At 44.0% G+C, this 25022-nt stretch overlaps 2 protein-coding genes across 2 annotated transcripts; both read left to right on the forward strand.

Annotated features, from left to right (window-relative positions):
- The first annotated feature begins 203 nt into the window (after positions 1–203).
- LOC107276561 (caffeoylshikimate esterase) lies at positions 204–1003 on the forward strand. Its single transcript, XM_026022565.2, has one exon. It carries the CDS (start codon positions 457–459, stop codon positions 838–840), a length of 384 nt encoding a protein of 127 aa, XP_025878350.1. The 5' UTR covers positions 204–456; the 3' UTR covers positions 841–1003.
- A 16301-nt stretch (positions 1004–17304) lies between these two features.
- LOC4327270 (uncharacterized) lies at positions 17305–19419 on the forward strand. Its single transcript, XM_026025069.2, has one exon. It carries the CDS (start codon positions 17387–17389, stop codon positions 19076–19078), a length of 1692 nt encoding a protein of 563 aa, XP_025880854.1. The 5' UTR covers positions 17305–17386; the 3' UTR covers positions 19079–19419.
- Positions 19420–25022: the final 5603 nt, after the last annotated feature.

Consider the following 25022-nt stretch of genomic DNA (forward strand, 5'->3'; position numbering starts at 1 on the left):
TGAAAGGCAAAATTTGCTACGGGACACATAAAAAAACGTGTAATTGGCTGAGAGACATCGCGAAAACGTGACACGGCTAATGGACACTACAAAAATTGTGTAATTGACCGTAAGACACTAGTCCTATTATTTTATTATTTTCGGGTTAAAAGAGGTGATATATTTTTCTAAATATCCGGATTGCCCTTCTCTTTCCTTGGTTTTCTCCTTCTCTATCTTTTTTTCCCCTTCCCGTTGCCGTTGATTTCGCCGGGAACGCGCGATGTGGCGAGGTCGGCGCGACGTGGGCGGTTGACGGGGGGAGGCGCCGGTGTCGCGCTTTCCTGACACCACCCGCCCACCATAGCTTCTCTTTCCTGCTACCGGCGCGACGAACCAGAGGGCGAGCGCTGGTTGACGGGCAGCAAGACGACGCCACCGCCACCCACGTGGCACCTCGCCTTCTCCCGGGGCAACATGCCCGACCGGTCCTTCAAGGTGCCGTGGAAGCGCGCCCTGGCGGTGGCGAGGCCGCGCAGCACCATGGCCCCTCCGCGCGCCGCCACAGCTCGGGAGCTCCTCCGCGTGTGCTGCGAGGTGCAGTCCCGGTTCCAGGAGGTGGAGCTCCCGCTCCTGGTGGTCCACGGCGGCGACGACACCCTGTGCGACCCCGAATGCGCGGAGGAGCTCCACCGCCGCGCCGGCAGCGAGGACAAAACGCTGCGGGTGTACCCGGGGATGTGGCACCAGCTGGTCGGCGAGCCCGAGGAGAACGTCGACAAGGTGTTCGGCGACGTTCTCGACTGGTTCAAGTCGCACGCCGCCGCCGCCGCTGCCACGCCCGGCGAGGGGCAGCAGTAGTGGGTCCAGGTCGGTCCGCTGGTCACGCGTGCCGCGTGCGTGGGTGTCGGCGTGTGATCCATCATCCATGGCGGGTTCAAGCAAGTACGTGCGTCGTTGCCGAGTGAAACGCGATTTGATTTGATCTGGTATCCGTTGTATATCTCCCAATCTCTTCGAGCGAGTGCCCTTGTCGTGTGCATGCTTTTGGTGTTACTCCCTCCATCTCAAAATGATCATCATATATATTTGTTTACCAAGAACAAGGCTAATTTAAATCACATCAATCAAGACATCATGCACACATTCTCTCATAATACATGTATCGATTAAAATATCATATCAATTACACCGTAGCATGCATATAGTCTCTCATGCTACATTAATTGTGTCCATGCGGTTATATAATAATCAATTTAAGAAATTTTAAATTCCATTATATGATGATTAATTTGGAATGGAGGAAATACCAATGAACTGAATGTGAAAAAAAAAATCTTGTGATGTTCTCGTGTGCCTGTGAGAGTTGGGGGAACGATGGATGGGACGCTGCCTTTCTCCTTGGGAGGAAATTCAAGTGTTTTATGGTTTAGTAATTGAAGTGTTTAATTTTGGTGAAATTTGCCTACAATTCTCGTTAATTTCAGCATTTAGAAAAAGGACCGTGAATAAGATTTTTTTTTTTACTTTTTCTTGCTCATTGGCTTAGAACATGGAAATGCCAAATCACCAATTTAGAACTTTGTGCCAAGTAAAAATAGAAAGGCCCAAGACCGAAGTAGGGTTCACAACGGGGTAGGTCTAGATCAGGTGGGGCAGGGACGGCCCAACCCGCATCCCCGACTTTCACTCCACAGCCCCAGATCTCAAGTTCGGATTTAAATAGGACCCCTTCACCGACCAGGACCCCCATAGGATGGAGAACAAGGGGAAGCGACAATGACCAGCCAGTGATGTGTGATCGAAAATCTTGTCGCACCACCAATGAGCTTGGAAAGGTAGAGGTATGGGTGAAGCTGGGGAAAGCTTATAAAAAATCTTGCCGCGGTACCAGCGAGCTTGGGAAGGCATATGTATGGGTGCAGCTCCTACAAGATTGGTGATAAACATGGAGTTCATTAGGGAGAAGCGGAGGTGGAGAGGGATTGGGTGCGACAAGAAAAAATAAAGGAAGGATCAGGTGTAGCGAGAAAAATGAACTCGTCAAGAAGTAGGTTGTGCATCCACGATGCATGGACGTCTTGCATCCACTAATCCGTACTGCGTGCCACAGTGACTCCCTGTCCTCGCACCTGTGGGACAAAACTAGCTAGTTCCTGTCTTGGTCTTGCCCCAATCCACTCGTGAGGCCAAAATTCCCCGGTCTCATTAGGGACAGCACCCTGGCCACATAGGGGAATTGCCACCCCTAGTCCGCATGGGTTTATGCTATCGAATAGAAATACATGTGAACCACGTATTTACGTCCTTGATAGAAGTTTATACGGTTTATCTGTCGTCCATGTCTCTTTGTCACTGCTCTTTAAGCTTTCCAATGTAGATCTACCTTATTTGCTTGGGATTCGGATTGTCAATTGCCGACTTAAAACTGAGGACAAGAGAAAAGGTGGAAGGACGAATGGGTTTGTTGTCGATTAGAAATAAACGGGGAGCACAAATTTAAATCCTGTTCAAACTGCTGAAGGAGGCTGAATTATCTGACTAGCTAGTTGATTTATTTATGGATTAATTGTATACTATAAAATAAACAAAAATATATTAGAAAAGGTAACCTAAGCAATGTTAATGGATAAAATATTTAGAAAAATTGTAATTTCAAAACAGGCAACGGATAATCGGGTTGATAATCCGCACCATGTAAGCTAAAAAGAATGGGACCCTTATATCATAGCTATACTGAATTAACATTTAGAACTTTCCTCCATCTCTCTGTCTCTAGGTCCTGCCACCTTGGCATGTTCTTTTCTTCGTTTTCCTAACTTCTACTCCTTTGCTTTTTTCACACACGTTTTCCGAAATAATAAACAGTGTGATTTTTTTAAAAAAATATCTACAAGAAAGTCGCTTTAAAAAACATATTAATATATTTTTAATTTTATTTAGTTAATACTTAATTAATTATACGTTAATTCTTCCATTTTATGTACCGAAGGAAAGGGAAGATTCTCAGCCTTTAATATGCTTTCTTTGATTGGATGATTGATCAGAAACTTATTATTCTAGATAAAACAAAAGAGTTTAATTGGAGGGAGAATCTCTTGCCAGCAGCAGCTTAAGGCACCCGTTGAAACATGAAGATCATTCGCGATTCATACAGGATTTGTACTGACTTATCAAATAGCGTTTGCATAATTATATTATGAAATTCATTTGTTGCTGTCACCTTTAATTTTGCTTTCTTTGAAGCCTTCCAATGGAGATAAAAAGAACTTTCAATTATGATTAAAAATTAAACTTATAGATCCTCTCATTGGAGAACTCAAACTTTTAAATATGATTTAGAATTAAAGTAGAAAACCTTCCTGTTGGACAGAAGTCTAGGTAAAAGAATAGTTAGAGCTAGAACCATATCCCTTGCCATGCCAGCAGAGAAGATTTTAAGAATTAAATTTGAAAATATACTGTTGATTAGTTTTTTTCTTAGAAATATTTGGGATGTAAATTTTTTGACAGAAATATACTATCGGTCTTGCAAAACCGTTGCGCGAGAATGACGTGGGTATGATAATATGGGCGTTCTCGCACGAGAAAAACGCGAGACCGCGCGGGTGTCGCGCAACGACATCGCTGAGACCACGCGGTCTCGCTCGTCAACGGTCTCGCACATCACAAGCGCGAGAGCGAACGGCTTGCTTAGAAAGCAGCCGCATTATTAGTGACTAAATTACCATATTAGTGATTAATTAATAATAGTTAGTAATAAATGAGGTTGATTAGCGATTAATTAATCGATAATTAAACCACTTGAACTCAGCCGTTCGGTCTCGCTATTTCCTCATACGATACCGCGCGGTCTCGCGATGTCATTGCACGACAACACGCTACCGCCCATATCATCATGCCCATGTTATTCTCGCGCAACAGTTGTACGAGACCAATAAGTATATTTGTGCCAAAAAAATTACAGCCCAAATATTTATAAGAAAAAACAAATTAACAGTATATTTACAAATTTAATTCAAAATTTTAATTAGAAGTAGAATCCCTTGCCAGCAGCCCAGCAGCAGCTTAAGGCATATCCATTAAACATGAGGATCAGGATATTTCCCGATTCATGAAGGATATGTACCGATCTAAAGAAATGATTCTGCAGAATTACATTTTGATAATGGAATTCATTTGTTCCGTGGATGTCCGCATCATGTGTCGAGAGAGAGAGGGGAAGCGGGCGATACATACAAAGCCCCGATCTAGAGAATCACCTTTTCTTTTCCACCCCGCGCCGGCGGCCGTGGTTTCGAGTGGATTACGCCGCCACCGCGTCGCGCATCGCATCACATCACATCCTCGCAGCAGCCCACGGCATGCGGGCCTGTAGCCCCCGTACCCCGCCCACGGCGTTGGAACGGCGGCGGCGGCGGCGAACCACGAGACGGGGAGAGGACTTGGAGGAGAGCTGGTAAAGTAAAACAAGGGGTGGGAGGGGGCCCGCCATCACCGCGTCTGTCAGTGACTCGGTGTTTCTCTCCCCTGATTATGGAATGATAATGCGACCTCTGGGCCTTTTGCTCTTGGGCACTGGCCCAGTGCCCAAGCCCAGCCCAAACCAAACCTTAGAATCTGATCGATAAGGCCGGCCTTGTGCCCGATGAATTTTAGCAGGCCCAATTTTTAGTTTTATCTTACGATCTGGGCTGGCTGACACTACTGTCCCCCCGGCGTTTGTGGGATTTAAGTGATAAGGGCAAGTTTTACAATGAAGGTGATTGCCACATCTAATTTAAGACATGTCATTTTCTCATTAACTAAAATGCAACATATACAACATATCACATCTAATACACAAACTCCAATATTAGTTTACTTTCACAACATCTTGTACTTTTCTTAGAGATTGTGTGGAGGTTGCCCCTTGCATGAGAGGTGGCTCATTCTCTATCTCCTAAATTCTCTCCTCCACCTCATCACCTAATCCTATGTGGCAAATTTAGGGGCAGTATATAGGGGCTTGTAGTACTTTCCCTGAGGGATAAAGGCCTGGTTTAGTTCCCTAAAATTTTTTCTGCAAAACGTCACATCAAATCTTTATACACATGTATGGAGCATTAAATATAGATTAAAAAAAACTAATTGCACAGTTAGGAGGAAAATCGTGAGACGAATCTTTTGAGCCTAATTAGTCTATGATGAGTCATAAGTGTTACAGTAACCCACATGTGCTAATGACGGATTAATTAGGCTCTATTCGTCTCACAGTTTTGTGACAAGTTATGAAATTAGTTTTTTCATCCATGTCCGAAAGCCCTTTCCAACATACAGTTAAACATCCTATCTCGTACTAAACATGCCCTAAAGTTGTGCAGAAGTAGGCCATCGCCATATGAGCGATTCGATGCTGCCGTCTGTGGCTGGCAGACAATTTCCTGCCTGCAAATAGCAGGGAGCTCATGTAGCTACAGTACTTCTGAAATCTGGTGCAGGTGTGCAGCATCTGGCTTGACTCAGGACAGTAGGAGTGCACCGTTTCCCCTATTCCATTATGGGTGTGATTTATTTAGTTGTAAAGTTTTTAAAGTACGAACACGTATTTAAAGTATTAAATATAGAGTAATAATAAAATAAATTACAGATTTTGCATGTAAACTATGAGACGAATTTATTAAGCCTAATTAATCAATTATTAGCAAATGTTTACTGTAGCATCACATTGTCAAATCATAGCGTAATTAGACTCAAAAGATTCGTCTCGCAATTTACATGCAAACTGTGTAATTGGTTTTTTTCCCACATTTAATGCTACATGCATGTGTCTAAACATTTGATGCGACGTTTTTTGCCAAATTTTTTTAGATCTCAACTTTCAAACGAGAAAAAGAAGATGAAGACACAAGCCATCCAATGCAGAGGATCTTCAGATGGGCCCATTAGATTTTGCATTCAGCCCCTCCTTTTTCTTAACTCCAGTCCATGTATTTTTAACATTTTACATATTTTACAATAAATTCTTTTAAGACATAAAACGGCTTATAAATAAGTCCACGGACCCACCGGTCAGCCTATTCCCCCTATCCCCAAATCACGCTAGAGAAGTCTTCTCCATCGGCGCTCTTCCTCCTCCGGAGCTCGGTGGTTCTCCCTCGCCGGTGAATCGAGCTTCCCCGACAACGGTGCAGCAAGCTCGGCAACACGGGGGCTCGTAAGCGGCACGCGGCGATGAGCGTCGAGTGGAGCTCCCCTGGCGGCGCGGCGACTAGCGTCGAGCGGAGCTCCCCCGGTAGAGCGGCGACGATGTCCTCGGGCACGAGCCGAGCGCCAAGCGCCAAGCGAAGCAGCGAATGACGGTGTCCTCAGGCTCGTCTCCGACCTCTCCCCTCCCCACTGCCGCCATCGCCTCTCCGCTCTCTCCCCGGTGGTGCCGCACAGATCTGGCGGTCTCTCGTGCCAACGAGGGCTGCAACGCCGGTGGTCGAGGCAAGCTCCGATGAGGTGGGCGGCTCGAGCACCGGAGATGGAGCTCGGGGGTGCATACCGGAAGGGGTCAACGAGCTCTCCAACGGCGACACGGAGCGAGGGTTGCTGCCACCGTCGAGCTCCTCGTCGGCGGTCTATACGGCCTCATCCTCTGACCGGTCAGATTTGGACGCTTGCTTTCCATTCTCCTCCTCCTCCTCCCTGCCTCTAAGTAGCCTTCTTGTCGGCGGAGCGGATGTGTAGAGGCGGTGTCCCCGATTGTGGGGCGGCTGTGCGTGGCGAGCTGTTCCTTCGGACAGGACGGCTTTGTGTGCACCCCTGCCCCATTTTGCCAGCTTTTCCAGACGAGGAACTAGTTATTCACCAAAGACTTAGCAACCATGTAGAGGAACGAGAGCCCACACCCTCTCTCCTCCACGCCATCAGCCAGTCTACGTGAAACGATGGAGCAACTCGCTAGCTCACTGCACTGTGAAAGGCCTCATATGCTCCAGACACTTCCTCAATTAATTGGATGTCGACAATAGCTTGTCTTGTTTACTAAGGCCTTATTTGACTAATGGATTAGGGAAATGATTTGGCACCCACCAAAAGACATTTTTAAATCCTAACTATTCATTCTCCCTCTTTCATTTAATCCTAACCATACATTCATTTCCCAATCTCAATCCCACCTCTCATTTTCCCATTCTTCAAACATAGCATAAGAGTTTGGTGTAGAGGACACGAATATGCTGTATACCTTAGGTTTCAAAATAAATCCATTCATAAAGGTTAAACTTTATCTTATAAATGAATTTCTACCTTCTTTCATATTATCGGTCTGTAAATCTAAAATATATTTTGTCCATTCTATATCTCTTTTCTATTCATACACTAATACTATATTTTATTTTTCTCCTTAAAGATTTTGGTCTTTTTTCCTCACTACAATTTATTTCTTGGTGTGTAAGGGATTGGTTTATTTTAATAATACTGAGGGAGACCCAATTAATATACCAAAATCCAAATCCAACTCTCATGGAAGGAATCCCCCTGGATTTTCATAATTAATCCCCTCCAAATTCGTTTTAACCTTTGAAGGGAATAATAAAAAAGAAAAGTCCATGGATATTAGGTTGTCTCAACTATCATTTTTAGTTCAGCTTGAGATATAGTTTCTCAAAGGAAAGAACAGTTGGCTGAAAATTAAGTGCATTACCGGACGTGGGTCCAGCGACCTAGCTAGGTCATCCACCCCACGGCGTAAAATGTTTTTGGCTGAATGTTAAAATGTTTTTGGCTGGATGTTTAGATTTGAGTTTTAGAAGAATATTTGGCAAACATCTGTTTGTTTGTGAAAAGCAATGTTTTTAAAGAAGGTAAGGTTTTATTTGGTTCACAAGAATTTAATATACTGGTGGAGAAACCATCTTTGGTCAGTCGGCCAGATTTCACAATAGTCCCGGTTGTATTAAAAACCGGGACTAAAAACATCTTTAGTCCCGGTTTAAAAGCTCAGAGGTACTTTTTGATCTTTAGTCTATTTGTAGTCCCAGTTGGTAACACCAACCAGGAAAAAAGATCGACATACTCTTTACTCCCCGTTGGTGTTACCAACCAAAACTAAAGATCTATTTGTACTCCTAGTTGATAGCACCAACCGGGAAAAAAGATCGACATACACGGGGAGGCGTCCGCGCGGATCGGATCGAGGTCTCCTCCTCCCTCCCGCACCTCTCTCCTTTAACTCCCGGCTCCTCCTATCCTCTAACTCGTTACACCTTATCTCTTCCTCTCCTCCTTTCTCTCCCCTTTAACTCCCGGCTCCTCCTATCCTCTAACTAGCTCCTTACACCTTATCTCTTCATCTCCTCCTTTCCCTCCCCAATCCTCCCCACTTCTTGATATCTCTTCATCTCCTCCTTTCCCTCCCCAATCCTCCCCACTTCTTGATCTGCAGTGCAGAGGCCCGGCGGCGCCTCTCCTCCTTTCCCTCCCCCATCCTCCCCACTTCTTGATCTGCAGCGCGGAGGGCCGGGCGGCCGGCGGCCTTGCGGTGGCGCGCCGGCGGGCAGAGGGCCGGCCGGCCTCGCGGCAGCGGTCGGCGCTCCGGCGGGTGGAGGGCCGAGCGGCCGAGCGGCGGGCGGCGCAGCAGCGGCAGCGGGCATTTCTTTGTTTTTTTTTGAGAATTTATGATTCGGATCTGAGATGTATTTGATTTGTGTATGATGTGAATATGTGATGTATTTGTGATGAATTTTGTAGAAGTTGTGATGTAATTTTTTTTTAAGATTTTGTGATGTATTTGGATATGATCGATTTGAGGATTTGGGGATGATTGATTTGGGATTTTGGGATGTGGATGGAGTGAAATCAATATATTAAAAACAATGAAGAAAAGAACAGAATAATGGAGCAACCGGATCTAGCTAGCCTAGCTCTATCTTTAGTTACCAACCGGGACTAAAAATGCTCTATCTTTAGTCCTGGTTGATAACGCCATCCGGGACTAAAATTGGATTTTTACTCCCGGTTATTTCACCCGGGACTAAAGATATCTTTAGTCTCGGTTCCCGGTTGATAACACCATTCACGATCGCTATCTTTAGTCCCAGTTGGACCGGGACTAGAAAGGATTATGAACCGGTAGTAAAAAGCACTTCTCCACCAGTGATATCAATTAGTTCAATTCTCACGAGAATACTTAAAAATTTCTCCATTCCATTTATGTCCTAAATTGTAAAAAAAAAAAATGGCACGCCACCGATGTTTGACTATATCGATATGCATACTTCGTCAAACCTCTGAAAAGTTTACGTCCGCTTCTGGCACTAGTTAACCGTTTTCATAATTCCGGTTACATAAAACATGGGTTAGATTTCATCTCTATAAAAATATATTCATTGAGCGACTGAGTATATTGACTATTATATAGAGAATTTAAAATACTATATTAATGCGCAAACATTCAGCTAGATGTTTACATTACTGTGCGCTCCCATCGCCTGGTTTGGGAAATTAACTCAGTGCAATGCTGCAGGGAAGCACGAAAGAAAGCAACCATTGAGCTAGAAAGACATTACGAATTCTCCTTGCACAGATTGGTGAAAATCCAGCAGCCAGCCGGAAAAGGCTAAGCCAAATTCCGCCGGTTTCACCTTCTGAAACCCTGAATACTCCGGTCAACATGACGGGCTTCTATCACTTTTCGGCTTGAATTCTCTCTGTTGTTTGTTAGTGAGATACTAGGGTCGCTGACCATCAAATCAAAGGAGTTGACATCCTTCGAGAGTGAGAGGAGGAAGAAAAAGAAAAAAAAAGAGAGAAGAACAGAAGAACACTGATGACTGTTCACGTAAGCAAAGCTACTTTCTCCGTTCCTCCGTTACATATTACATTTTTAGCTCATACCATTTATCTTAAAATAAATTCATTTTTAAAATAATTATTGCGTAGGAATATTTGTGAAAGTAAAAAAGAGAATTGTTATATTGTAAGTAGATAAAGTGAGAAATAGTTGTATTAGGATTTGATAAAGTAGAGGTATCCTATTTTTTTTCTATTTCTATGTGTGGGATAAATGAGAAGTAAACTTATTTAGAATGGAGTAAGTACAAGAATTAGATAGAACTTAGTACCACGTACATGTACTATATGTAAACCACCGGTGGCTGCGTTTGACTGATGCCTTTTACACCACGGTCCCTGGTGAAATGACGACGTTGCCCTTGGGCCCACCGTTCAGTCTCCCTTCTGTCGAGCTCAGACTCGTTGACCAGCTCTTAATTTGGGGAAGAGAACTCGTGCACGACCTCTCTATCTTTCCGCTGTGGTTTCGCGTAATTGCAAAATGGTCCTCTTAGTTAGAACAATACTGCCAAGTCCTTAGAAGTAAGGATAATTCTTTTTTTAAGTGAATTGCACATTGGCCCACATCTTTTTACCAGTCACCAGAGTTGTAAGTTGGACTATAGGTAAACCAATATTATCACTTTGGACTAGGTATTTTTGCACAAGTTTCATATTGGACTAATGTTTCCTAATTTTTTTCTTTCTTTGCTTTATTGAGTTTGAGGCCGATGTATATTAACTTGAGAGTGGTGCACCAATGCTGCTGATGTTGTCCCATGCTTGAGAGTGGTCAGATGGCACCAGTGATGGGCTGTTTGATTTGAGGGAAGACGAGAGGGTGGTGTAAGTGAAACAAATGGCAATATTATGTGATCCAAAGTGAAAACTTTAGCTAATATCTAGTCCAACCCGCAACAGGTCAAAATATACCGCCTAAACTGCAATTTACCCTTCTTTTTATGATTCTTTGTGGAAATTTGTCCTGGTAAAGGAATCTGGGGTGGTACTTTAACTGCATGCATATGGCTACGCTTGGAGCATCTCTAACAAAAAGGTTTATAACATAGGGCTGGTTGCAATTTTGCAAAGAAGGAAATGCAACAAATTGGAGAAGCATGGATGGTACACTTCATCTGGCGTTATTATTTTTCTAAGTGAGTTTAAGTGGCGTATTTAAAATATTATGTGGGTGGTCCAATTAACCCATATATTTTTAAAAAATATTATAAAAATAACAAAGCAAGGAGTATAAATAGATTAAATGACTAAACGTGCATCATAATATATTAATAAGGATTTCTTTTGCCTTTTTCAAAAGTTTTTACTAATGAGCTAGAATTTTTTTTTTGGGTGATCCTGGGACCATCGGTACCACCCCTGATCCACCTGTGTTTAACGGAGCTAGATATGTGCTGAGTTGGAAGTTATAATAGACACGTTTTATACGAGCATGTTATTCCGTACTCAAAAGGCCGTGCTGCATTCATATTGAGTTGGCGCTGAGGAACAATTATTCCTCTTACGTGAAGTCATGCATAATGTAGTTTCAAAAAAAAGTCATGCATAATGCATGTCCAAATGTTTCACGAGGGGTTCCACGCATATGCGCTATACGCCTATATATATGTGTGCATGGACACGTGTATAAAATATTCATGAAAATAAATATACCTGAAAAATATTGGGATTTCGCTTAGATATTCATATGTTTCACAGTAATTGTTCATCTAAGTCAAAATAATGTTGAAAATGCTCCGTATAGCATGCATGCTGAGTTGGTGCTCAGATTTTATCATAACTAGCTGGGTGGCCCACGCAATTGCGCGGCTAGCACCCAAACAAAATCATATATTTTCAGTATGATTTTACTTAAAATTTATTGAATAGCTATCTTGTTGTCTTAAGACTTTGAAAGACCAAACCTTATCATCCCTGTATTTCTAATTAAATAGTTTTTAAAAGTCACACCAGTTACCACCCCTTACTTCTGCCATATCTTCTTTATTTGCTTACTCGATCTATCACTATTATTCATTCTTCTTGGAACCTTTAAAAATTAGATCTTATAGTTTTTAGAGTTTACTGTCTCGTTGGGTTTCGTTTTATAATTTACAGAAGTCCCGTCAAACGTTGTCATTATACTCCTCTACGGCATGTCCACTGTCTTTTCTCATTGGGATTTTGAAAATCGAACATAATTATTGTTCGAGTTCATTTTTTACTTTCGAAGTCCCGCCAAATTATCAGCGGCTTTACCATTGTACTCCTCTATGACTCGCCCGCTGCTTCTCTTCTTTATTGTCATTAAAATTTTAAAGTTGAACATGATTATCATTGTTTTTTTTTACTTATTAGAAGTTTCGAACCTTTAAAAAGCGGACCTTGTAGTTTTTAGAGTTTATTATATAGTTGGGTTTTATTTTTTTTATAATTTTTAGAAGTCCCGTCGAATGATGCCACTATACTCCTCTACGGCCTATTCGTCACCTACTCTTTATTATCATTGGGATTCTAACAATCGAACATAACTATCGTTGGAATTCATTTTTTATTTTCTAGAAGTTCCGCAACCGTCGGCGGCTCTGCAACTCCTATACACCCCGCCTGTTGCTTCTCCATTTTATTGTCATTAAGATTTTAAAAATCAAATATGATTAACAATGGGTTTTTTTTTTTTTACTTTCCAAAAGTCCCAGCAACCGTCTTGCCCGTTTGCTTCATGCCTACCTGTCGTCCCTCCTTTTAATCGTCATTAGAATTCTATTTGGTGTTTTATTAACAGTTTTTATATATCGTATCAACTGTCACAACTCTACTCATTTATAGGCCTGTTATATAATTTATCTCGTTATGTGTTTTAGATGGTATTTTCTTTCAACAGTTTTTTATCACCAATTTTAGTTATTTATAAATTGTATTTCTAACTGAAATCTTTTTTCTTTTTCTAATTTCAGAATTTATTTTTTTTAAAAAAATAATTAATACCGTATAATGTTCTTTAAATATTTCTATTTTTTATTTTTGAATTTCAGTTGTTTCAAAATTGTATTCCTACTTAAACTATCTTTTAGTTTTTCTAATTTTGGATATTATTTTATTTTTTTATTCTGAATTTTAATTAATCTCGTATTGGATTTTTATATGGATTCTTTTTTCAATATTGTTTATTTTTAATTCCGAATTTTAGTTAATTTTAAATTGTATTCCTACTTGAACTTTTCTTTTCTTTTTGCTAATTTTGGATTTATTTTTATTTTATTCTGAATATTTATTAATCTCGTATTGGGTTATTATGTGGACTTTTCTCTCAATATTTCTTATTTTTAATTTCGAATTTCAGTTATTTCTAAATTGTATTCCTTCTTGGACTCACCTTTTCTTTTCTAATTTCAGATTTTATTTTATTTTTATTTCGAATTTGGATTAATCTCGTATTGGGTTCTTATATGGATACTTCTTTCAATATAGCTTATTTTTAATTCCGAATTTCAACTATTTTTAGATTGTATTTCTACTTGGACTCTTCTTTTCTTTTTTTTCTTTTTCTCTGATTAATGTGGAAATTTCTAGCCCCCACAGCGAACGTGGTGCCTTCTTTCAAAGTTGTTTTAATAATATAATAGATAAGACCATGCATATATAATGCATGTCGATTGTTTAACAAGGCAAAGAGCCTACTAAGCTGGCATAGATCACACATTTCGGAGCATTCTCACTTGTCAATATTAGTAGGGGTGAGCTCTACGCAGCGACAGATGCATATTTAAAATACAGATGAGACTACATCCAGTAAAAAGCTAGCCCTAATTATATAATGGCACAACGCACATAAACAATAGTCACTGGCTCGCATTAGGTTAACAACAAAAATTGAGCAAGTTAACAATGAAGATTAGCAGTCAAACAAACGTCATAATCAGATAGGTGAGGCATTAGGTATAGTCACGAAGATGAGGGACAATGGATGCCTCATGCCATGAAATAGGGACGAAAATGATTGAACACAAAATCATTTATTTAAAAACAAATATATTTTAAAAAGTCTATTTCACTCTCCTAGACTATTTCATTTGATCACTTAACTCCTAAAATATATTTTGCTCATTTTTCCCATAAACTATTGAAAATGGTCCGCTTTGCTACTTAATAGCATTTATCTTCTTTGTTTCTCTTTATACGAGTCATATTTTAAGCATAAATTTTCTAAGCCCAACTATTGAAAATGGTCTGCTTTGCTATTTAATAGCATTTCTCTTCTTTGTTTCTCTTTATACGAGTCATATTTTAAGCATAAATTTTCTAATCCATAAATGACACATAATCAAAGTATCAAAATAAGTGCTTCGAAACATATGTATATAGTGATAAAAAAAATATTACTAAAATGTTAAGAGGTAGATTATAATGGATCTATCAATCCTAACAAATTTATGTACAAATACAACTTATTTATGACTTATACGTAGACAGAGATATATAAAAAGAGAGAAATGTTGTTAGTCTGTAAAGAAAAAAAATGGAGGGTGGGGTGAGGTGCTGAGTGCTTTGACAAAATAGTTCATGGGAGTAAAGTGGAATTTTTTTATATATTTACCAATTTAACTATTTACTCTGTAGATTAATATGTGCTAAAGAAATAGAAAAAAATAAATTTTATGTATGGCCAAGATGAGAAATGGTCAAAACAGTATTACTTATACAGAAATAATACTCATTCAACCACGGATTTTTATAATTATTTTTATTCATACTTAAAATATTTAATTTATCTAATTATTTAATAGAAGACTGATGTCTAATATGTTGGAAACATGACTAAAATAAGGTTTAGGGTGTAGGACAACATGGACCCTAGCTGGGCCAGCTTAGGTGGGTCTACCACTAGCTCCATATGGCGGTCATGTCTAGGCTCCATGTAGGCTTCTATAGTATACATTCTTACATTCTGAATTTTGCATTTCAGTTATATCGCCCACTATATATAAGTTAGAATAATGCGTATTTTAGAATGTGCATTTCATAATTTTTTTTCTAACCATTCGATTGAATATATCGAAATGCATGTAGTTAATTAGCTTTGTTTAAATCATCTCTAACAAAAAGCAGTATATAAACTGGCGACAACTACAGAGAAGGAAATTCATGTTGAATATATAAACACATATTGATTTAATTCATTTTATAAATAAATCATGACATTGAACATATAAATTAGTAGAACCAAACCATGCGATTAAGACATGTAAACTAAGCAATAAACTATAAGCATATCAAATAGATGGAATATGGTGAACACATACTGAGGGTTCTAGTTCTGCTGTGGATCAGGTTGACGAGGAGCAGCACGCACCGCAGGAGCAACGTGCAGTGCAAGGTGTTGTCGTCGGCACGCAGCCCTCGAGCGTAGAGGAAGACGAGTCGTCGTGGAAGACCAGCAAGCAGTCGCGCGAAGCGTTTTCAAAAACCTTATTGTCGCTTTCTCCTGGTGCAGGACGTTGATGATGAAGGTTCCGGAGATCTGATCTCCCGATCACCGATGCACGCCGATGAGCTGAACAAAGTAGATTACAAGCGATTACGCAGTACACAAGAGGAGTCAAACCTTAGATTGATTTCGCGTGTATTGTGAGGAGACGATGGCTCAGTTTATTTAGAGATATCAGGACACATGCACGATCTCCACACTGCGTAAATCGAACCAGATAAGTCACACTAACTTATCCACACTTCATGCCGATCCACGCTCCCATTACATAACTTATCCGCACTCTATGCCGCTCCACGCACCCTGCACGTAACTTATTCTCACTCTACGCCACTCTACGCACCCTGCAAAAGGAAATCGCGTCCGCACAAGCATGATGAGCCCATTTTGATGGACCATTCACGTGCATGTGGTGTACGCGCTTCTCTCCATGCACGTAACTTATCCACACTTTACGTTGCATCTGCACAAGCACGAGGAGCCCATTTTGATGGACCATTTACGCGCATCCCGCATCTGCGCAAGCACGAGGAGCACATTTTGATGGACCATTCACGCCCATGCCGCATCTGCGCAAGCATGAGGAGCACATTTTGATGGACCATTCACGTACCGCATATGTGTACCGCCCTAGCCAGGCGAGACGAGCGAGCACGTTTGTTACTTTAGTTCTCTCCACCACACGTCTTAAGTGGCTAAGAGAGCACTCTCCCATTTAAGAAGATCTTACTCTTTTAGAATAGATAAGATGGTACTAAATATTCGCATGCATTTCTTCTCATGATGTGGGTTTGTGTTTTTTTTAAGAAGATAATTTTCATATGGTCTTAGTCCACGTATTAATTCCAACAATTCAAACACATAGGATAGGTGTGCCATGGATGAATCCACTTGAGATGTACCATTACTATTTCCATTAGTGAAATCGTAACACAGGTGTATGTTAAGTTATCGCTTGTGAACATATATGTTTTATCGATCCATATATGCATCACTGAACCATAATGCATGCATGCATGCTTTTTTGTTCACACAAGGTAGAGCCTAGCTAGCTATTCGGGGGTGGCCTTGATCACACCTTGAAACGTTCCAGCTGTCTATACAGTAGGAGGATGGCCCCCATGCTTCCTGCGTGTGTCTGTACCAGCATTTTAACTCCTGTAGTCATGTACACTTTTACAATATTCGTGAAATATACCTGAGAAAGTTTGGATTTGCACATAACATTATAAAAAATATTAGTGTCATACCATATCACGTTCCTGATGAAGTTGCACGGGATGTTTTATGCTAGTATTTCATCACATTACCAAATCTGTAACAATTAGTATATTATCTCATGGGCTCATGGCAATGCAATTTGCTCACCTCAATTTATAAATTTGAGAGCATCCAAGTCGTGATATTCTCCTCTCTGTGGAGCCGTCGCGCGTACAAATATTAGTCCTTCCACGAGCTTCATGGTGTGATGTGGCAGCTTTTCTCGCAAACGTATCACTGAAAAAAGTACTTAACAAAGTTGTACTACCACAGTACCACCTGCAAATTGTAAGGACTGTTTCAGTTTAAATTTCCGTAGAAAGCAATTTCACGAGAGACGGAGTGAGATTTGCGCAAAACCAAACCAGGGTGAAACCGGCGGCAGCACCCAGTCCGCCATCGCTCGGCAGCTGTTTCCCCAATCCGCCCCACCCCCGGGTTGGGATCTTCTGCGCGCAACCACACGCCTAAACCGCTAAACGTGAGGCCCGTGGTGGGCGGGGAGGGGAGGGGACAGGAAACGGCCGGGCGCACGGGATCCGTGGGTGGTTTTGCCCCCCCCCCCTCCGGGTCTGTGTGCTCTCTTCCCACCGCTGGTGCGGCGCAAAACCGACTACTCCCGCTGCTGCCGCGCGCGCCCAGCAACCCAGCCAGCCGCACGGTTCCGCCACGCGAAACCGGCGGCCGCCTCCTCGTCACGCACCCACAAACTCTCTCTCTCTCCGGTCTCCGGCTTTTTATTCCGCCCCCGCCTCGCTCGCTGCTGTTTTCTTCTCACCGGAGCAGTAGCCTCTACTACTACGCGCTTGCGAACTTGACGAGACGAGTAGTGTGTGTGTTTGACGAGTGGTTTTGGAGATGGAGAGAGGGGATGGTGGTGGAGGAGGAGGAGGAGGGGGAGGGGGGATGGGGCCGAGGGGGGTGGTGGGGTCGGCGGCAATGCTGGGGCTGGAGATGCACCTCGCCCACCCGCAGATGCACGCCGCCGCGTACCAGCAGCCGGACCCCCACGGCGGCGGCGGCGGCGGGTTCCAGCAGCAGGTGGCGGCGGTGAGGCAGCAGCAGCAGCAGTCGTACTCGCCCTACTCGGCGGGGGCGTCGTCGAGGGTGATCAAGGCGCCCGGCCATGACGATGGGATGGGCAACGGCGCCGGTAAGGGCGGCGTGGTGCAGCAGCAGCAGCAGCCCGGGTCGGTGGGGTGCCCGTGGACGCGGATGAAGTGGACGGACGGGATGGTGCGGCTGCTGATCAACGTCGTGTACAGCGTCGGGGACGACGGCGATGGCGTGGCGGCGGGCGGCGCCGCGGGTGGGAAGGCGTCCGCGGGGGCGGCGGGGCACGGGAAGGCCGGCGGGTCCGGGTCCCACGGCGCGCACGGGCAGGCGGCGGCGCAGCAGAAGAAGGGCAAGTGGAAGTCGGTGTCGCGGGCGATGATGGAGAGCGGCCACATGGTGTCGCCGCAGCAGTGCGAGGACAAGTTCAACGACCTCAACAAGCGGTACAAGCGCGTCGTCGACCTGCTCGGCCGCGGCAAGGCGTGCAAGGTCGTCGAGAACCACGCGCTGCTCGACGCCATGGACGAGCTCACCCACAAGGCCAAGGACGAGGCGCGCAAGCTGCTCAGCTCCAAGCACCTCTTCTTCCGCGAGATGTGCGCCTACCACAACTCTGGCGCGGCCGCCGCCGCCGCCGCGCACGGCCCGCACGGCGCCGGCGCCGCCGGCGTCGAGGCCACCGCCTGCTTCCACCACCCGCCGCCCGCGTCCATGGCCGCCGCCTCGTCCGCCGCGCGCCAGGCGGCGGCGGCGGCCCCTTCCCTTGGGATGAAGGACTCCTCCGCGGGCCCGGAGGACGACGAGGACGACAGCGAGGACGTCCCCAGCAGCAACGAGGTCGATGACGAGGACGATGACGACGACGACGACGACGACGAGGTGGGCCCAGGGATGAAGTCCCGCCGGATCTACGGCGGCCACCGCGTCCACCACCACCACCACCACCACAACGGCCACCACAAGCGCCGCCGTGGCGACGACGTGTCGTCGGCGGGCGCGGGGGACGACGACGACGAGGACGGCGTGAAGCGCGCGAGGGGGGCGGCCTCGGCCGCGGGGGGAGGCGACGACGAAGGCCCCTCCGCGGTGCAGCAGCTGCAGAGCGAGCTGGCGGCTGCGGTGGCCGGCGGCGGCGACCCGCAGCAGGTGCGGCAGTGGGTACGGCGGCGCACGGTGGAGGTGGAGGAGCAGCAGGTGGCGCACGAGGTGCGCGCGTACCACCTGGAGCGGCAGCGGCTCAAGTGGGAGCGGTTCCGCGCCAACAAGGAGCGCGACATGGAGCGCGCCCGGCTGCGCAACGACCGCCTCCGCATCGACGGCCGCCGCATGCTCCTCCTCCTCCGCCAGAAGGACCTCGACTTCGACATCGCCGAGGCAAACTCCTCCTCCGTCGACCACCTCACCTCGTCCGCCCCGCCGCCCCTCGCCGCGCTCCAGCAGCAGCAGCAGCCGCTCGGCTCCAGCCCCTCCACCGCCGGCGGCCACCCCAACTAAAGGCAAGCGGCGGCGGCGGCGGCAACTTGCCATTCCTAGTAATCAGCTCCCCTTTTAAGAAAAAAAAAGTTTTAGTAGTAGCTGGAGTAGCATGCAACCGTGGTAGTGCGGTCCTTAGATTTCCTATTGGAGTACTCGTATTGGGTGTGCGTCTTGCGTTATCACTACATTATGCTATGGTTTTGTGTAAGATCAGACTCGGTACATTTGGTTGGGCCTCGATCTCTTCTTTCATGAACAAGGGTAGCAGCAGTAGATTTGCCTTAGCTAGGGAGGAGTGAGATTTGTGAGATTCGGTTATTATAATTATGTGAATTATTACTGCAATATTGTGCTGCCAATTTGTGTTCTTAGAGCATATGATAAGTATTTTCTAGCATCTTCATATAGGGTAAGCAAAACCGGTAATGAATTAGAGTACTTGTACCATGTCAATTGCTTACTGCTCGATCCTCATGCACGATTGGCATGATTCGTTCACCTGATCTTACATCCATTCTGAAATAATTATACTGCATTCCCTTCTTAATCCAATATTCATGCCATTCTAAAATGATTTCCCTTTCCATTTTGAACCCAATTGTCTTGCCATTCTGAAAAACTATATGTTGTTCATGTCATTTCTGAATGCCCATATGTATTCCTATAAATATATACTCACAACAATTATATATGCAAAGTCTGCACAAACGGAACTTTTGAATTATATTCATATTCATTTTATAACCTATATAGTTTAAACAGGGAAATGGGAGGACAAAAAATATTCTAACTTGAAACACAACTGAGTTCTAAAATATATTTATCAAGATATGCAATTTTAGATGAAATTTCAAGTACTCAAAACAAAGACACACTCGTATGTATGTATATATATATATATATATATATATATATATATATATATATATATATATATATATATATATATATATATATATATATATATATATATATATATATATATATATTTAGATGAAATTTCAAGTACTCAAAACAAAGACACACTCGTATATATATATATATATATATATATATATATATATATATATATATAATTTGTTAGTTTAAAAGCACAATCCGTACACTTGTATTTCAAATCACTTTACCATAGTTCATAATCTACATTTGCATTTCAAGAATTCGGTATATATTTGAGCAGCTTAATTAAGGTTCAGAAGTGAATTTCATTGTTTGAATTTACCGCATTCTCTCTTCATAAAAATTGAATCTTGAATTTGTAAAATACACTGATCGACAATCAAGATATTTTAAAATTAAAAAAAATGTGATGTACTTTAATCTGAAACATGTAAAGCCTGGCTAAAACGAAATCTACAATATGTATATACTTGAAACAAATAATAGAAGAGAGAGACCAAACTAGAGGTTAATTAATCGATCTGATGTATACATCTATATGTCCGTGGAGAAGATATTAAGCCCTAGCTAAAGTAATGTTAAATGGTAACCTGAGTATATGTGATCAGCTAGCTAAATGGGTAATCTTTGATCATGCTCCACTGGTATTATCAAAGTAAAAGCTTTAATTTTCTGGAGGATTAAAGTATATCACACAGCTTAGCATCACATAACCAGACATGCATTTCACTTCAAATTTAATTTACTCTTTTAAAAACCCTATTACTTATACTGCCTGGTACATTATAATTATATTAGATTCAGACATTCAGTGCATGCATCCATTCAGTGCGGGTGTGATGAGCGATATGTTGCTTCTTGCAGCTGATTAACCTGGCAACAATTAATCCATTTAGAGATTAAAAAAAATAATGGACGTCCATGGAATCACAGACTCACAATGCAATTAACTGATCAGGGGTATCGTAAAAAAAAAACTAATACTTATATCAGTGCGGTAGTAGTCTAGTAGATTGATTCATCAGACATTCAGTGCATATGTATCCGTGAATTCATTGCAGATGATGTGAGATGTCGCCTGATCTTGCATCGATCTACTGCTAATAAAACTGAGAGTAATCCATTTGATAAACAAAAAATGGCCATACATGTAAAACGGCAAAATAATATATTGCTGGTGATATATATATATATATATATATATATATATATATATATATATATATATATATATATATATATATATATATATATATATATATATATATATATATATATATATTTGTGTCATTGTATGCTAGCTGTTAATGCAACCTGGTCGATCCGATAGCAGCAGCAGGCAGCCGGCAATAGAATAAATTACGTGTGATCGATCGAGGCTAATGTTGTGATCTACTCCTAGATCGACAGCGTAATGATGGATCATCAGCTGCATATACATACATACATACATACATACATATATATATATCACTGGTGGAGAAAAGGGCTTTAATCCTGGTTGGGAACCCCCTGTAGCCCCGGTTATGCAATCGGGACTACGAATCCAGGACTAAAATACCCATCTTTAGTCCCGGGTAAAATAACCGGGACTAAATATCCATCTTTAGTCCCGGTTGGTAACCAACCGGGACTAAAGATGGTGGGAGCAGTCTCGGTTGATTTTTTTTTCTCAAATCGATTTGCTCTCTAAATATCCCCGATCATATTCCCAAATCATCCCCAAATAAAAGTATCATCGCAGATCTGGAAAAGAATACATCACATATTGGAAAGAAATGCATCACAATTCACAATACATCACATCACAAAATCTTAAACAAAAAATACATCACAAATCCTAAAAGAAATACATCACAACTCTTAGATCAGATCCAATATCACATACATCACAGATCAAATCCAATGAATCACAGATTCAAAAAAAAATCGGCAGCAGAGAGGAAGGCGCCACCGGCCTCCCGACCACCGTCCTCGCGGCCTCCACGCCAGCTCGGCCGGCCGGCCGCCGCGCCAGCTCGCCCGCCCGGGCGCCGCGCCCGCCCGCCCGGCCGCCGCGCCCGCCCGCCTGCCGCACCCAGACGGCCGGCCGCCGCCGCTCCCGCCGGGCGCCGCTGCTCCTGCCCGGCCGCCGCTCAGAGAGGGGAAGGGGAGGAACGGGAGGGGAAAGGGTAGAGGAAGGGGATGAAGGGGGAGAGGAAGGGATGGAGAAGGAGTAATGAGAGGGGAGGAGATCGAGAGGAGTGCGCGCGGATAATATCTGAGTTGGTGGCGCGCGGTTCGGGGTACTCTTACTCCCGGTTGGTATAAAAAACCGGGACTAAAGATCTATTTTTAGTCCCGGTTGTTTATACCAACCGAGAGTAAAAATAATTGGGGTCTGTTTTGAACCCCATAACTTCTTGAACCGGGACTAAAAATGATCTTTAGTCACCAACCGGGACTAAAGATCAAAAAGTACCTCTCAACTTTTAAACCGGGACTAAAGATACTTTTTAGTCCCTGTTTTTATTAGACTATTGTGGAATTTGGCCGACCGACCAAAGATGATTTATCCACCAGTGTGTTATATATATATATATATATATATATATATATATATATATATATATATATATATATATATATATATATATATATATATATATATATATATATATATATATATATATGCATGCGCCCAATCTTGGCAGCAGCTTGAAATTAGTATCCATGAAGAATATATATGTCATGCGTGACGGATTAGCTTGCAGCTGGCACGTACATATGTATGTTGTATGTCAATATATGACACGGATCAATATCGATTGGCTGGTGGTTGATCCTTTGGTCGTTTATATATGCGTACGAACGAGAACGATGGACACACAGGAGATGAACATTATCGCTGAAAGGATAAACACAACTTCTCATCTCATGCACTACTAATTTATATCAAGATCGAGCAACACTTTACTGAACACCAAGCTATTTCCTCCGTCCTAAAATATAAACGATTTTAGATGAATGAGATATATTCCAGATTCGTACGGAGGGAGTAGCTATTAGCCCTGAGCGTAGGAGGAACGAAGTAATACAAAAAGACTGAACTGACCTTTACGTTATTTTCATGTACAGAAGATGAGCCAGCTGCATGCTTTTTGGACCAGAGCCAGAAACAGTGCGTGTATACATGTCATGCGAACAAATGCGTGTCCTTAGCTACACCATCCGTTTTGATATAGTTGTCAGTTCAGTTTATATTAAGATATAAAAGAAAAAACCTAAGTAACTATATTAAATACTTCCTCCGTTCCAGAATATAAGGATTTTTAAGGTTGCATACGGGTATTAAATAGGAGAAAATATGTAGAATTAAATCGGAGAAGGTTATTGACGGAGCGTGGGGCTCCTCACCGGGAGACCGCGCAGGCCCCCCTTTGCCGGTTCGGCCGGGGGCCCTGGGTGAGATTCTAAGCTCCTAGTCTGTGTGTGAAAGGTTCGCGAGAGTGGAAACACACAAGACACGGGCGATGTATACAGGTTCGGGCCGCTGAGAAGCGTAATACCCTACTCCTGTGTTTTGGTGGATCTGTGTATGAAGAAGCTACAAAGTGCGAGCCAGCCCCCAATCGTTCTGGGATCGTTTTTCCTTTCTTCTCCCCCCTCTAAGTGGGCAAGGTCCTCCTTTTATATCTTAAGGGGATACCACATGCACCATCTCTCTCTCTTTCTTTTGTGTGGGGACTCATCCTCTCTTCCCTCCAACTTGACTTCTCTTCATTAATGGACGGAGATTTGTATGGCTGCCGTCCGAATGACCTTCTGATGGGACGGCCCATACCTACCTCCACTTCCGCCGGAAGCAGGCGCGACGTGGGAACATGGCTGTCTGCTGACGACATGACCATTGTCAGACCGGTCACAAATCGGTCATTCTTGTCCACCACGTGTCAGTTTAACAATCTGCATGTTCGCCCTTCTTCATACAATATCTTGCCTGTAATGGTTAGGATGAAGCCTGGCATATATCTGACCGGAACCAACGTGCCATCTCCAGGAGCTAACACGCCGGCTCCGGCTAGGGACGAGTGCTTGGAGGCTCTCATCCTGACGGAATGGGGCGAGGCGTGCGTCAGACCGCCTGTCGCCACCTAACCCACGATCTGATCGGTCTGTGACTGGTCACAGACCGGATAAACGAGTGCGCTGCACTGCGTTACATGCGGCGTGACGCGCTCGTCCAAACCGCAATAAATGTGGTTAGGTGAGCCCCGCTATGCTCACCTACCCCATACACGCGGCGCAAAACCCACAAGGGGTCGGGGCGCCTCGGCCCTCGGGGCCGAGACGGGAGCGGTCCGACCCCTCGGGGAGACAAAGAGAAGGGCGGCCGTATCACCCTCGGGCCCGACCCCCCCCCCCCGAGGGGGTTAGGCCACGTGGGTGATAGTGTCTGCCTCAAGTCTCTAAGTCATGATACTCCCGGTCCCATGTCACCGACAGTAGCCCCCGGCGTTATGCCAGGGCGATCGCCCTCCTCGAGGGAAGCGGTCGGGCGTGACGCCACTTCCTAAGGCCTGGTGACAGGTGGGGCCGGTCTAAAAATCGGGACAAGCCAGTTCGTTTTTCCTGGAGATATGGTGATGGCGCTTTGGTCGGCGAGCGTAATTAACGCGCGCACGAGATGTTCCATCTCGACTGCCACAGCCGCATGTCCACCTCATGCACCGCAAACGGGCGAATGGGATTAGTGGAAGCGTGGGCGCGAGAAACGAGGGGGCAAGATAGTGGGCGCGAGAAACGAGGAGCCGGGCACAGCGTTGGCAAGGGTATAAAGTCGCCGAGGAAGAGATTTGCTTCCTTCCTCTCGCCATTATTCCCCTTGTCTTCGCCGCTTGCGCCCTAACTCCTTGTTTCCTGTGCCCTACCTTCGCCACACGCGCTCGCTCTTAAACATCTCTTCCTCCGGCGTCATGGCACGGGGCTCCGCTTTGCTTGATGGTAGCGTGTTGCCGCCTTCCCGCATCGTGAGCGAGAGGCAGGCCGGGCTGCCGCGCCGCTTCATACCGGAATCTGCCAC

This window comes from Oryza sativa, chromosome 1 (genome assembly GCF_034140825.1).
Source record: "Oryza sativa Japonica Group chromosome 1, ASM3414082v1".
Taxonomy (NCBI): domain Eukaryota; kingdom Viridiplantae; phylum Streptophyta; class Magnoliopsida; order Poales; family Poaceae; genus Oryza; species Oryza sativa.

Excerpts from the sequence above, each read along its gene's own strand:
- LOC4327270 (XM_026025069.2), top strand. The coding sequence starts at position 17,387 with ATGGAGAGAGGGGATGGTGGTGGAGGAGGAGGAGGAGGGGGAGGGGGG.
- LOC107276561 (XM_026022565.2), top strand. The coding sequence starts at position 457 with ATGCCCGACCGGTCCTTCAAGGTGCCGTGGAAGCGCGCCCTGGCGGTG.